Below are 13,854 nucleotides of genomic sequence, written 5' to 3'. Positions count from 1 at the left end.
AAATTTTCAGTCACTTATTTTACTATTTCCTTTTATGGAAGGATGAGATGATAAAATGATAAGGAAGGGAGAAAGGTTGAATAAGGTTCCATCACAGGTAAAGATGGAACATGCAGAGATTTGATATTAAAAGTGGCAAATGAGTAAGGAAGAAGGGATACTGATTTAATAGCCTAGTGTCCAAGATAAAACTCAATGAAACTTTTAATATATTTTGGTCTCTTTTTTTCCCTAGTTCTTTTTCTGGTTTTAAATGAAACAAAAATGCTAGTTTCAAAGGGAAAATCTAAGCACGCACACACACATATACATAACTCCTTTCTTATGTTGTTAAAACAATATAAAATGCAGTTTTTACATCTCCAAAGTAGCTAAAAGTCAAAATCATAAAAAGCAGCCTTCTTTCAGAGCTGAAGAAAGAAGTTTCAGTTATAAGTTATTGTTTTATTTTTCTGTTTAAAATGGTTGTTCCAGGGAATTCCCTGGTGGTTCAGTGGTTAAGACTCTATGCTTCCACTGTAGAGGACAAGGGTTCAATCCCTAGTTAGGATTAGGGATCCTAATCCCTTAGTTAGGGAACCAAGATCCAGAGGATATATCCTGGATGCCCATTTTATATCCTAGATACCCATTTTATACCTAGGACATAAAATGAAATAAACAGGTGATCTTAAAGGAAACATACTAGTTTTTAAAACCATAAAAAAAGAACAGAAGATAAGACAGTAAGCAAAAAAAGATCAGAACTTAAAAAAAAAAGTTTTTAAAAACAGTAACTTGCAGTAGTACTCTTACCCTGGGACCCAGCCAGTGGCTTCTGCTATGTGTGTCTGAGTAACCATTGCTGGTGCCGGGGTATATGGACTCCCAATCAGAACACTTCCTGAACTGGTTAGTCTCTGTGGTGTGCTTATAATCTGTAAAGTCAAAACACAGAAAAATATTCTTAGTTGTTAAGGTAAGCCTACAGGCAGGAAATAATTTTATAAGGAGGAAATCTTATTATCTAAAATGTCCTTAATATCAATCATCTAAAATATAAGCAATACCTTTGACCCACTGTATATTCTAAGATCTTGAAGCACAAGTATCAACACTGATACAAAGTACCCTGTGGATTTCAGCAAGTGAACAGCGATTGGGAAGGATTAAGCTGGCGACTGACAACATTTTAAAAATCAGAAAAACAAAAACCTTGCTTTAGAATTATGGAAACTAATTTTAGTTGAACTTGATTAACTAGAACTGGGATAGCAGCAAATTAGATTCTCACAGTCCAAAACATATGCAAAGACATTACACAATTTGGATTCTTATATAGATGCAGTTTTATCTGTTTCTTTTTTTAAAGAGCATTTCCTCATATCATTAAATATTCTTCAAACACATTTTAAAGACCATAAAACATTCTGTTATATGGATTAATTATGCCTTATTATTAGATTTTTACAAATATTCAATATTATAAATAATGCTGGGATAAACCTTTTTGTAAAATTATCTTGGCTTTAATTTCCTATGGACAGATTCCAGAAACGGAATGAACAGAACTAAGATTAAAGACTTTACTAAAACCCTATTTTCACACACACACATACACAAAACAGTAAATAAAATAAAGGCATGCTCCAGGGAATGGGAGTATTAGTGGGTCTGGGGAGATGTTACTACATACAAATGATTAGGAAACTATTTTATTAATTCTATAGTCAAACAAAACACAACAAATACTGACAGATAGCTGGGGAATTCTGATCCTCATAATATGCCAAGGATTATTAAACAGAGCATTCAGAAATTTGCCTCATGAGAAAAAAGGAACACTAGACAAGGCGATTGTACCTCCAAGCCTTCCACATTTTCCATACCACCATACTCCTCACCTCCATCTCAATGCAGGATCCTTAAAGGTAGAGGGTGTTTGCAGGGCCTACCACAGTGCTAGGAGACACTCATAGGAAAGAATCAGTAAACATTTACTGAACTGAGACAGAAGACCCAGCTTTTAAAATGATGAAAAAAAGTAGCTTCTTTCTTCATTGATATGCTAGAAAGGATTATATAAAATCCAGTAAGAAAATACAATATAAAGGGTGTAGTTCTCACCAATCACTGCATCATACATTCTGTTCTCTATTATGCTGACCCAGAGCATGAGTGCTTGAGAAATAAAGTCTGAGTATTTGATCAGCCCCTGGTCTACTGTATTCCTAGAACAGGAGTCTCCACAAAGCAATTCTAAGTATTCCGACTTACCCTGAAACAGACTGCATTACTTGTGCAATCTGAAAAAAACAATGGAGTTTTTTTCTTTAGGACTCTACAGGCTCAGTTCTACCTAATTTTAAGGGCTTTGTAGGAAAAAACAAAAAGAAGAAGAAAGGAGGAAGGGAAATAGGACACAGAAAAGCTGGTTATCTTGATTGAGAATGACTTTGGACTAAGTTGTTATATTTCAGTTCATCTTTTCTTCCTCAATGTCAGGCTGTGAGCTGCTATTCTTTTCTGATCTGAGAGTGATTAGCAATACTCTGTTCCTTCCTCTTAGCAAGCAAGTCTTTAACAAACATTTCATGAACAAAGAAACTGGAAGGATGCTAGACTTGAACTGGATCCATAAATTAGAAGTTCTTGTGAGATGTAGTAAGTTCTTAAACCAGAACAGTGACAGTGAACCTTAAAACCAAACAGAAGTCAGCAGAACTTGACCAGCCAATGAACACAGGAAAATCAGTTCATGCAGGTGATAAGTCACACATGCTTTATAAAACGGAACCTTAATTTTGAAGCCCCAAATTAGAATAATATTCAATTGATCTGATAAGGGAAATGAACATTTACACTTAGCCTATGAACGTCATATAGCAACTGAACCTCAGTCTGAAAATTTTCTACCTTCAATCAAGATATCCTATGTGCTACTGCCACCTACAGTAAGAAATGCCAAGAGAGCATGTATGTTCTGAAAGGAAAGAATCTATAACTATAAACTATAAGGAATCTATTTAAATAGAAAGTGTTATATTTAAGGGTTTCATTATTTCACAAAATTTTCATTGTAAGAGACATGCAGTTTTTAACCATGTTAAAATGATCATGAGATTATCTTACATAAATATATGTGTGTCTGTGCATGTGTGTATATATATATAAAACCAGGTGCCTTTAAGAAGACAGTAAGAATCCCAAGTCACAGTTACTTCTAAACTAGTTTCTATCAACACGGAAAATAATTTTTTTCTTGAGAACTTTTGAAATTTCTCTCTAACATGAACATCTAGTTTCCAAAGAGATATCTAAAAATTTTAAGAGCAAGTATGAGGCAAACAGGTGAAGTTTTACTTAAGAATTTTCTAATAAAATTGTTTTAAAAACCATGGATAAGAGATTGAAAATTAGGGGACAACATACAAAAGAGACAAACAAGAAGAGAGAGAAATGGTTCTTACTGGGGCTCTACACTGTATTAAGAAGTCAAACTACAATAAACTAGGAAATTAAAAAGAAAACTCTGATTCCTGCCTGAGGACCCAGAATTGCAAAATGTACCTGAGAATCAGGGATACTGGTCTTGGGCTGGCTCATAAGGAGAGCCCCCAACCTCCTCTCCTTCTGACCTTTGTATCACTGATTCTGAGGTCTGCAGTAATCGAGTATGTCATATACACGAGTACGTATCACTGTCAAAACTGAAGTGTGTAAAGGCTTATATGTACTTTAGTTCAAACTGACAGTGGGAAGGAAAATCACGTTTCCAAAAGAGGAATTCAAATTTGAGCCTTAGCAGCATCACTGAAATACCAAGAGGAAACAGTCTTTCAAAACAGAGGAGTACTATAAGGGACAAACTCATGAAAGGTCACATACGCTTGTTTAATTCTGATGTTTATAGAATCACCTTTCAAAATATCGGCTTTCAAGTCAGGTGTGTCATCTCATTTGCACCCACTGCAGTGACTGGTGAGGGCTGAATGCTTAGCAAATGTTTGAAAATATACCCTGAACTACTTAGAATTGTGGCTCCTCACCTAAGCTAAAGTTTCTGTGAGCTTGGGGCTAGATGACATTCTTCACATAGTTACAGAACTGGGCAACATCTTTAGCTTGGATTCTACAGATGATTAACAGTCCTCAAGAGATCAAGAAAAATGTTATGTCTAGTATGTCTTAAGATCTCAAAGACTTTCTGAAGCCATTCAGTATGTTAAAAGAGATTTTTATCTAAGTAATTGTGCATTTAGCATAGCCTACAGTACCATATATTATGAACAAAATTTATGCTTATGGCTCTAGAGATAAGAAGATGGAAGTACTGACAAAGAAGAATTATTGTTCAAATGTTTACGTACTTTTGCTAATGGTGGGTGAGGCCATTTAAATTAGGTATAGTTTTTATTAATACATTAGTTGGATGTGACTGTTTATAAATAAGGCTGTCTTAAAAGCACTGTCTACTTTAAGCTCTAGCATAATTAATGGAATACCTTCAGAGAAATGGTTAAATATTTTCCATTTAAATTCACTATTTCTACTGCTAAAGATTGAAATGAGTTGGTGAGTTGTTTCTTCCTAAATGTCCTTTCATCAAAGAGTTTTTCAAATTAGTAACTCCAGATACAGATTAACTGTTGGGTCATAATCAGTTTATATTAAAGTATATAGTTTAATGCAGTAAAGGTTATTTTAAAAGAAAAAGGAGAAGAACATAAGACATAACAGATTTCAAATCAACTGGCTCAAACAACTGAAAACAAGAGAAGCCTCGCAGAGGGGCAAAAAACTTAATATAACACATTTAGAATCAAAAATACATGAAAATTAAACACTGATGAGCACAATGTCTTTTTCTTAAGACTAACCAGTTAGACTCAGCTAAAAGTAAAACCTTAAAAATTAAGTGACTGAGATAAGGTATTCATTCACTGGAGTATTTCACCAAGTATCTTTAGTGCTATCCTTTAAATTAGGATAAACTAAGCAACGTTTCAAATCCTAAAATATGATGATTTCTTACCATTTGGGGTCCAACATTCACATTTATTGGTCCTAAGGTTTTTGGTAAAATCTTTGTTGGTGAGCTGGTGCTGGAAACTGGAAATGCAACAAACGAAACGTTACCTGAAATGATATTAGAGCACTGGGTTAATGTTCTGCAATGTCAAGGCCACCTTCTATCAGGCTATACATCTGTGCTTTATTGTTGTTTAGTTGCTAAGTCGTTTCTCACTCTTTTGCTACCCCATGGACTGCAACCCACCAGGTTGCCCTGTCTGCGGGATTTTTCAGGCAACACTGGAGTGGATTGTCATTTCCTTCTCCAGCGGATCTTCCCAACTCAGGGACTGAACCTGTGTCTCCCGTACTGGCAGGCGGATTCTTTACCACCGAGCCAGCTAAGAAGCCCACATTTGTGCTTAAGTAATTTATCAAGTTATGAACAAGAAGGCACTTAGAAAAGTCACACTACTGCTTTGTTGTAGTGAGAACTAGCAAAATAAATTTGCAAAATACATAGTTCAGTCTATCTGATAATCACTAAACCTTCAGTTGGTTTTCTAGAGGAAAAAATATTTATGAGTACATAATGTAAATCATAGTTTATATCACAGTTGAGAATCCCAGTTAGATCTTGATTATAAATGACAGAACACAGCAACAAAGAGATGAAGTATAACATGACATAAAATAAATATCTATTAAAATGTTTTATAGTATAAAACAAAATTTTAATATTAAAAGTTAACATGGTTTCAAAATGTTGAGTTAGCCAGTTTTTGAAATTTTTGTTATACTGGAAAAACAAATATAATGCTACCAAATTACTGATGGTGGAAACTACTGGGATCTTTACAGTGTCTTCAAGTGATCTCAACAAACTAAATTTCAAATTAAGGTAGCAAAATGCTATCCCTCCAAAGGAAAAGCCGACCAATAATTTTCTGAATGTGTCAACTGTTAATACATAACTTTTCTGGACAAACTTCAGTTTATCAATATTTCTCTCAGAAGGTAACAGTGGAAACCAACATAACAAATGAGATCACACAGGAAGTGTGTGAAAGAGGGTCAACACTGAAACTCTGGGGAAAAAAATCAACATTTAAGAGTAGGACCAGAAAGACATCATCCTCAGATGGCCCTTTGTTAGCTTCCACAAAGCCTGCCCAACTCCTGAAGCCCTGCTCTCATCTCCTAGTTCTCAGCAGATCTCCTGCAGTAAGGAGCTCAGGTCATGAGCCTGAATTACGGCTCCTCTTCCTCAGCCTGTGAGCTTACTTGCACCCTCAAATTTTTTTACTTATTTCTCTCAGAGAGGAAGATTCTCATATAAATTACTTCTTTCATGTCTGCTCTGTACTTCCTGTCTTCTCAGGGAACTCTCACATCAATCATTTCCTCTGTCTTCTGAGTTTTCAAGTATATTACTGGCTCCTTCCCCTTGTTTCTTATATCATTTCCTTCAAATTCTACATTTCAAAATCAAATTCTTTAATCATATGACATCTCTTCTATGCAGAATCTAAAAAGAAACAATACAAATGAACTTATTTACAAACCAGAGTCACAGACCCAGAGAACAAACTTATGGTTGCAGGGGTTGGGGGGCTGGGGGGAGGACTGGGGGACGGGATACTTAGGGAGCTGAAGATGGATATGTACACACTGCTACATTTAAAATGGGGAGCCAACAGGTCCTACTGTCCTGTGCACGGACGCTGCTCAGTGTTATGTGGCAGCCTGGAGGGGAGAGGAGTTTGGGGGAGAAATAGATAAATGTGTATGTACGGCCGAGTCCCCCTGCTGTCCACCTGAAACTATCACAACACTGTTAATCGACTGTACTCCAATACAAAAATAAAAAGCTTAAAAAAAATCAAATTCCTTACCCTTTTCATGCCCACTCAGCAAGGACCAGTACCCAAATCTGCTTCTCCTTCTTGGTATAGATCATCACGCACCAGCTACCCAAATCAGAAACCATCAACGCCCTCCTCATTCAACCAACCACCACATCCTACTTGTTATCTCCTTACCCTGGCTCCTTTATGTTGCCGGCATTTGTTTAATTTGGAACTTTATCAAATTTCATTTGAATGCAGTTACTTCTCTAATATAGACGTTCACAGCCCTGGCTGTGCAGTGAAATTATCTGGGAAGCAATAAAAAACCGCCAATGTCTGGGTCTCACCCCCAGGCTGCTGATATAATTGGAGTCAACCTGGGCATCAGACTGTGAAAGTTCTCCAGGAAGCTCCTAGGTGAAGCCAGGGTTGAGCACCACTTCCCCGACTGGCTATCCTACCTCAAATGGCTTTCCTGGCGTATCTGCACATCCGTGAAGAACCAGTCTTTCCACTGATGAAACTGTTGTGGACACTCCCTATCTAAGGCATTTCTGAGGTTCCGTAACATTTTCTAAATGCCTTTCACACTCCTTAACATGGCACAAAAGCTCCCGCCTGGAGATCTCGGCCTCCCTAGGAAGCTTCGTGCTTAGCTACTCCTTCCACATGCACCTTCCACTCCAATCAGATTAAATTCCCTGCAGTTCCAGAAAGGCCCCACCCAGGTCAACCACTCCAACTCTGGGGCACACAATTCCTTCTGGTGGGAAGTCTCTTTCTACTGAGACAACTCCTACCTTTCAGCATTTCAAAATAGCACTCCAAGCTATTTTCTGAGCCATGACTATGTGCCAAAGTGTGTTCCAGAGGCTTTCCACATATACATCATCTCATTACTGCTTAAGACAAAAGTGTGAAGTATATTTTTACTGACTCCATTTTACCCATGAAGAAATTAAGACAGAGTGAGGTTAAATAATTTATACAAGGTCCTACAGGCTCTAGAGCTTCTGTTCTTTGTGTCTCTAGCATTTATGCTCTTCTTCTGGGTTTTCATAAAATCTACTATTTACTTGAAATTCTACTGTAAAGGAGATTGTGGTGTCAGTTGTGTATTCAAGTGCCTGGTTTAGTTCCTGGCATAAAAGAGGTGCACGAAACAATAAAAACTGACTTGTACAGATAGGAGCTATTACCCTTCCTAACCTGGATGCCATACTTCCCGTAATGTAGCCTAAACTGTATTTTTTGTTACTTTTTAACAGGTGAAATAAACTTACACACCCGGTCCTTTGTTTATTGTTTTTAAAACATGACTGAGCAATTGGTATAATCAAAGTGTCCTTACTCTCTAACTGCTCAACTGATCTTTCGTGTAATATGCATATCTTATCTGTTGCTAAAGATTGAGGTTATCATCAAAACTCCCCAAATGTGGTTATTCACCTGCTTAAAAATTCACCGAACTGGAGAGCAGTACTAATCTGTGATTCTAGGTGGAAGAACTGTAACTGACAAACATGTGCCATGCACTCAGTCCTGGGCAGGAGGGGGACACATCACGAATCCATATAAAGATGAATTCAGCCCTGAAATTGCCTGACTCTCAGATGACTTTTTTTTTTTTATAATAATCTTAGGGTTGCTGAATGTTTAAGATGAGATCATCTCTGATACACTGGGTGAGGAGCAAAAAAGCCAAAAACATGCAAATAACAGTGAAGCAAGAAACATATCAAAAAAAAGATGATGAATGTTAGGGAATAAGTTGACCTCAATTTGAAACTTAACAGTAAAGGAAAATTAAGAATATAAAACTTTGGTCGAAAACAAAAAGAAAAATATTAAAGCCAGATCTGTTATGCCAGTTCATATCAAAGAATTTAGCAGGAAACAAATAAATTTGACTCTAAAGAGTATCTGGAAAAGTAAATACAGAGAACAGCTGAGAAAATTTTGAAAAAAATAAAGGAATAATGGGGAAAGAGAGGAACTTTAGACCCCCAGGTTTCACAATTATTAGATAGCTAACGGGATTGAATCCATGTGACATTGGCTAAGATGCAGACAAAAAAACTGACAAAACAGAAATTGAAGTCCCAAATTTGCTTCATTTATATGTGGAAATTTTATATGTGGTAAAAGTAGCATTTCAAATGAATGGAGAAAGGGCAGATTAACAGAATTTAGAAAACTCAAGTGAAAGAATTGATGCTTTTGAACTGTGGTGTTGGAGAAGACTCTTGAGAGTCCCTGGGACTGCAAGGAGATCCAACCAGTCCATCCTAACGGAGATCAGTCCTGGGTGTTCATTGGAAGGACTGATGCTGAAGCTGAATCTCCAATACTTTGGCCACCTGATGCGAAGAGACCCTGATGCTGGGAAAGATTGAGGGCAGGAGGACAAGGGGACGACAGAGGATGAGATGGCTGGATGGCATCACCGACTTAATGGACATGGAGTTTGAGTAGACTCCGAGAGTTGGTGATGGACAGGAAGCCCTGGCATGCTGTGGTCCATGCGGTCACGAAGAGCCAGACACAACTGAGTGACTGAACTGAACTGAAGTGTAAACAGACTGACAGATATACTACCTAAAAATAAACATTTTCTAAACTGCAAAAGACCCAATATACTTAACACAAATCCCAGACTTGGTAAACAAATTCACACAGGATAGATATGTGTAATTTTAATAACAAAAAAATTAACAATTAAAAAAGAGGAAAATATTTAATATACCTGATTGATAAAGGTTAAGAAGTGTGATAATGTCCTGAGCTAGTAAAGATGTGGCAAAACGGGTGCATTTAAAAAATATTTAGTTGGTACCTACTGTATACCAAGTACTAATGCTAATAAGCGCTACAGGTGCTGAGCGCAAGTGACCTGTCTGCAGCAGTCAAGGGGGTAAATAGGTCTCCTGGAGAGCCTTCAAGGAGGGCAGTCCAACACTGTAATTAGAGAGGAGTTTTGGGACTGTGTGCAAAGGTATAAAATTTTAAGCAAGTGTTCTAATAAACAACTATACACATTTTAAAGCCTTTTCTACCTCAACAAATAATCTTTCAACTGCCCTCTGGGGCCTAAGTGATGAGCTGATACCTCTGCTGGATTTGTAATCTAATAATCTAAGCAGATAAGAACATGTCCTAGGAGTATAGCGTTGTGGATAAAAGCAAAACCCGAGAAACAACTAAAATGTTTTAATTATGGAGTATTATAAAGTCCCTTAAAAAATTACAACACTCCCATTATAAAAGCTGAAGACTTTTCTGATCGAGGACTTCCCTGGTGCTCCAGTGGTTAAGACTTAACCTTCCTGTGCAGGGGGTGTGGGTTTGATCCCACATGCCTCATACCCAAAATAACAAAACATAAAACAGAAGCAATACTGTAACAAATTTAATAAAGACTAAAAAGAAAAAAAGAGGATGATGAAGTGGTATGATTCTGTCTATCTTAAAAACAACAGAGAAGGACCCCAGGCAAGGGAGTCCTCTAAGTGCCTGAATGGGCGGAGCTACGGAGGAAGATGGCCAAAAAGGCCTTCTGATCAACAGCTACCAGAGGCTCGAAAAAAGTCTTGTTAGGGCCATAACTCCAGTGGCTGAAGCAGTCTGTGTCTCTGCACACTTGGTGCTGCCAGGGTCCCTGTGACCCAAGCAACTACGCCGTCTTCATGCTCAACCTTCACTGGGGCAGAGCTTCCACAGGCAAAAAAAAAAAAAAAGGCTCGTGTCTATGCACGTGGGGTCACCTCGGTCATGTCCAACTCTTTGCAACCCTGTGGACTGTGGCCTGCCAGGCTTCCTTCTCAGAGGTGGGGGGTGGGGGTGGGGTTTCTCCAGGCAAGAATACTGGAGTGTATTGGCCAGTACCAGTTGCCATACCCTTCTAGAACACTTTATTTCCTGCTGCCCTAGCTGCCAACTCCCCTGAGTACCTGGTGCTGCCAGAACCCCTGTGACCCAAGCAGCTGCACCACCTCCTCACCTGGACCTCACAGGGGCAAACCCAAGTCCTCCAGGGCAGTCTCAGGAGCAAATCCCAGAGGACGAACCACATGCCGAGGTGGAGATAAAACCACAAGTGAAACCCAGGGGCAGTGCAGCTAAAGGAGAAGACCCAAAACCTTCCCACCAGCTGTACAAGCTGCAGATTAAATCCACACGATCAACTAGGCAGACTCTGTGTCTATGGAATACATCAAAGGACACTGAGAGCTCCCACAAAAGAAAATGCACTAGCTCTGATAGCTGTGGACATTGGAGGCAAGAACACAGAGGAGTAGGACCAGATAGAATCTGAGCGGCCCCCACAGCAGGTCCAGAGACCAGCACAGTGTGGGAGGGCCTCCTAGGGAGGGGAGGTGGACTGTGACTCCCAGCGAGGGAAAGGGCTCTGACAGCAGTGACTCACGAAAAAAACATTAATTATTCTTACGTTTTGACTTGTTCGGTAGTTTCTCTTGGATTTTTTTTTCTTTTTTCCTACCCTCCACACCCCATAGCTGCCAATTTTATTGGCATGATGAAATCTAATTAAGCTTTTGAGTTTTTTTTTCCTTCAATCATACTTTTTATTGTTATAAACCTCTGCCTCTACATTGGGCTTTTGCAGTTCTGTGGCACTTTCCTTTTCTTCCCCCCACTTTCCTCTTATTTTTCTTTTTTCTTTTCTTTTTAAAATTTTTTAAATTCTTTAAAACCTATTATTATTTTTTCTACATTTATTCCTTTGCTTTTCCTACCATTCTTTTCCCCTTGCAGTTAATCTTTAATGCATATAAGTCTTCTTTATCTGCCTCTACTTAGCTTTGCATATCTATTCTTTCTTCCTTTTCTTTATTTCCTTTCCTCTCAATATATTTGTTAGTTTTGTTTTCACTGCTTTATTCTTCAGGTAGCACCTTGCTTTAGTTTTGCTTCCCAGTTTGTGCTTTAGTTAGTTTGTTCTTAACTGGTAGATATAATTTTTGGTTTCCTTTGTTCACCAAGTAAATCTATTGTACATTATTTTTGTTGGACTATTTTGATTTTGCTTATGGATGTATATGTATATGGGTATCTTCCATTATTTTAATTATTATTCGCCTGATTTTGTAATTGCTGTATGTCTGGGGTTCATCATTGGTTTCTCACTTTTGGGTATAGGCTTTATTTAATCTCACTTAAGAAAGGCAATGCCAAAGAATGCTCAAACTACTGCACAATTGCACTCATCTCACATGCTAGAAAGTAATGCTTAAAATTCTCCAAGCCAGGCTTCAGTAATACATGAACTGTGAACTTCCAGATGTTCAACCTGGTTTTAGAAAAGGCAGAGAAACCAGAGATCAAATTGCCAACATCCGCTGGATCACTGAAACCGCAAGAAAGTTCCAGGAAAACATCTATTTCTGCTTTATTGATTATGCTAAAGCCTTTGACTGTGTGGATTACAATAAACTGTGGAAAATTCTGAAAGAGATGGGAATACCAGACCACCTGACCTGCCTCTTGAGAAACCTGTATGCAGGTCAGGAAGCAACAGTTAGAACTGAACATGGAACAACAAACTGGTTCCAAATAGGAAAAGGAGTATGTCAAGGCTGTATATTGTCACCCTGCTTATTTAACTTATATGCAGAGTACATCATGAGAAACACTGGGCTGGAGGAAGCACAAGCTGTAATCAAGATTGTCGGGAGAAATATCAATAACCTCAGATATGCAGATGACACCACCCTTATGGCAGAATATGAAGACAAACTAAAAAGTCTCTTGATGAAAGTGAAAGAGGAGAGTGAAAAAGTTGGCTTAAAGCTCAACATTCAGAAAACTAAGATCATGGCATCCGGTACCATCACTTCATGGCAAATAGATGGGGAAACAGTGGAAAAAGTGATGGACTTTATTTTGGGGGCTCCAAAATCACTGCTGATGGTGACTGCAGCCATGAAATTAAAAGACGCTTACTCCTTGGAAGAAAAGCTATGACCAACCTAGACAGCATATTTATTTTATTTTATTTTTAGGTTTAATGTATTTTATTTAGAACTACAGAAAACTGGAGTTCATTCAAGAAATGAATCTAATCCATTTTTTAAAACTCAGTTTTTAAACTCACGGAGCAACAAAATAATTCCCACCCCCCCCCACTGCCCCCCCCCACCCCGCATAATAGTATCAGAACTAGGAACTGAAGGTATGAAGCTAGTTCAATGATATTGTCCTTACATTTTACTCTTCTGGGATGCCAGTTCTCTCTGCAGTTTTAGACAGCATATTTAAAAGCAGAGACATCACTTTGCCAACAAAGGTCCGTCTAGTCAAGGCTATGGTTTTTCCAGTGGTCATGTATGGATGTGAGAGTTGGACTGTAACTCGAGAGCAGAGCTGAGAAGAATTGATGCTTTTGAACTGTGGTGTTGGAGAAGACTCTTGAGAGTCCCTTGGACTGCAAGGAGATACAACCAGTCCATCCTAACGGAGATCAGTCCTGGGTGTTCATTGGAAGGACTGATGCTGAAGCTGAAACTCCAATACTTTGGCCACCTGATGCGAAGAGCTGACTCATTTGAAAAGACCCTGATGCTGGGAAAGATTGAGGGCAGGAGGAGAAGGGGACAACAGAGGATGAGATGGCTGGATGGCATCACCAACTCAATGGACATGGGTTTGGGTGTATTCCGGGAGTTGGTGATGAACAGGGAGGTTCATGGGGTTGCAAAGAGTTGGACACGACTGAGTGACTGAACTAATGCCATAACAAACCACTTGTGGAATCTTCATTCCCAACCAGAGATCAAGCCCTGAGCCTCTGGAGTGGGAGCACTGACTCTAAGACTCTAGACTCCCAGAGGACTAACCCTAGTAGTGAGAACTACTACGAAGGAAACCACTTGAATAAAAGGCCTGGCATCACCCAACCACCAGCAGCACCCTGTGCATTCAAACAACAAACAAAACAAACAAACAAACCCAATCATCAGACAGGATCACCACCTCACTCAGTCTTGCCCAT

The 13,854-nt window shown here is 38.6% G+C and overlaps 1 protein-coding gene across 12 annotated transcripts in view; it reads right to left on the bottom strand.

Annotated features, from left to right (window-relative positions):
• TFDP2 (transcription factor Dp-2) overlaps positions 1 to 13,854 on the bottom strand; it is a 209,111-nt gene that overhangs the window by 41,057 nt on the left and 154,200 nt on the right. For 4 of the 12 annotated variants that reach the window (XM_070466652.1, XM_020879320.2, XM_020879322.2 and 1 more), the window contains 2 exons: positions 5,015 to 5,091; positions 796 to 917 (listed from right to left, as the gene is read on the bottom strand). In XM_070466652.1, coding sequence (XP_070322753.1) covers positions 796 to 917; positions 5,015 to 5,091 — 199 coding nt within the window. Of the gene's footprint in view, positions 1 to 795; positions 918 to 1,883; positions 2,048 to 5,014; positions 5,119 to 13,854 lie in introns of all 12 variants that reach the window. The other 8 variants (XM_070466653.1, XM_070466655.1, XM_070466654.1 and 5 more) reach the window with 3 other exon arrangements.

Source organism: Odocoileus virginianus, chromosome 4 (assembly GCF_023699985.2).
Source record: "Odocoileus virginianus isolate 20LAN1187 ecotype Illinois chromosome 4, Ovbor_1.2, whole genome shotgun sequence".
In the NCBI taxonomy this organism is placed as follows: Eukaryota; Metazoa; Chordata; class Mammalia; order Artiodactyla; family Cervidae; genus Odocoileus; species Odocoileus virginianus.
This window is presented reverse-complemented; position numbering and strand designations above follow the sequence as displayed.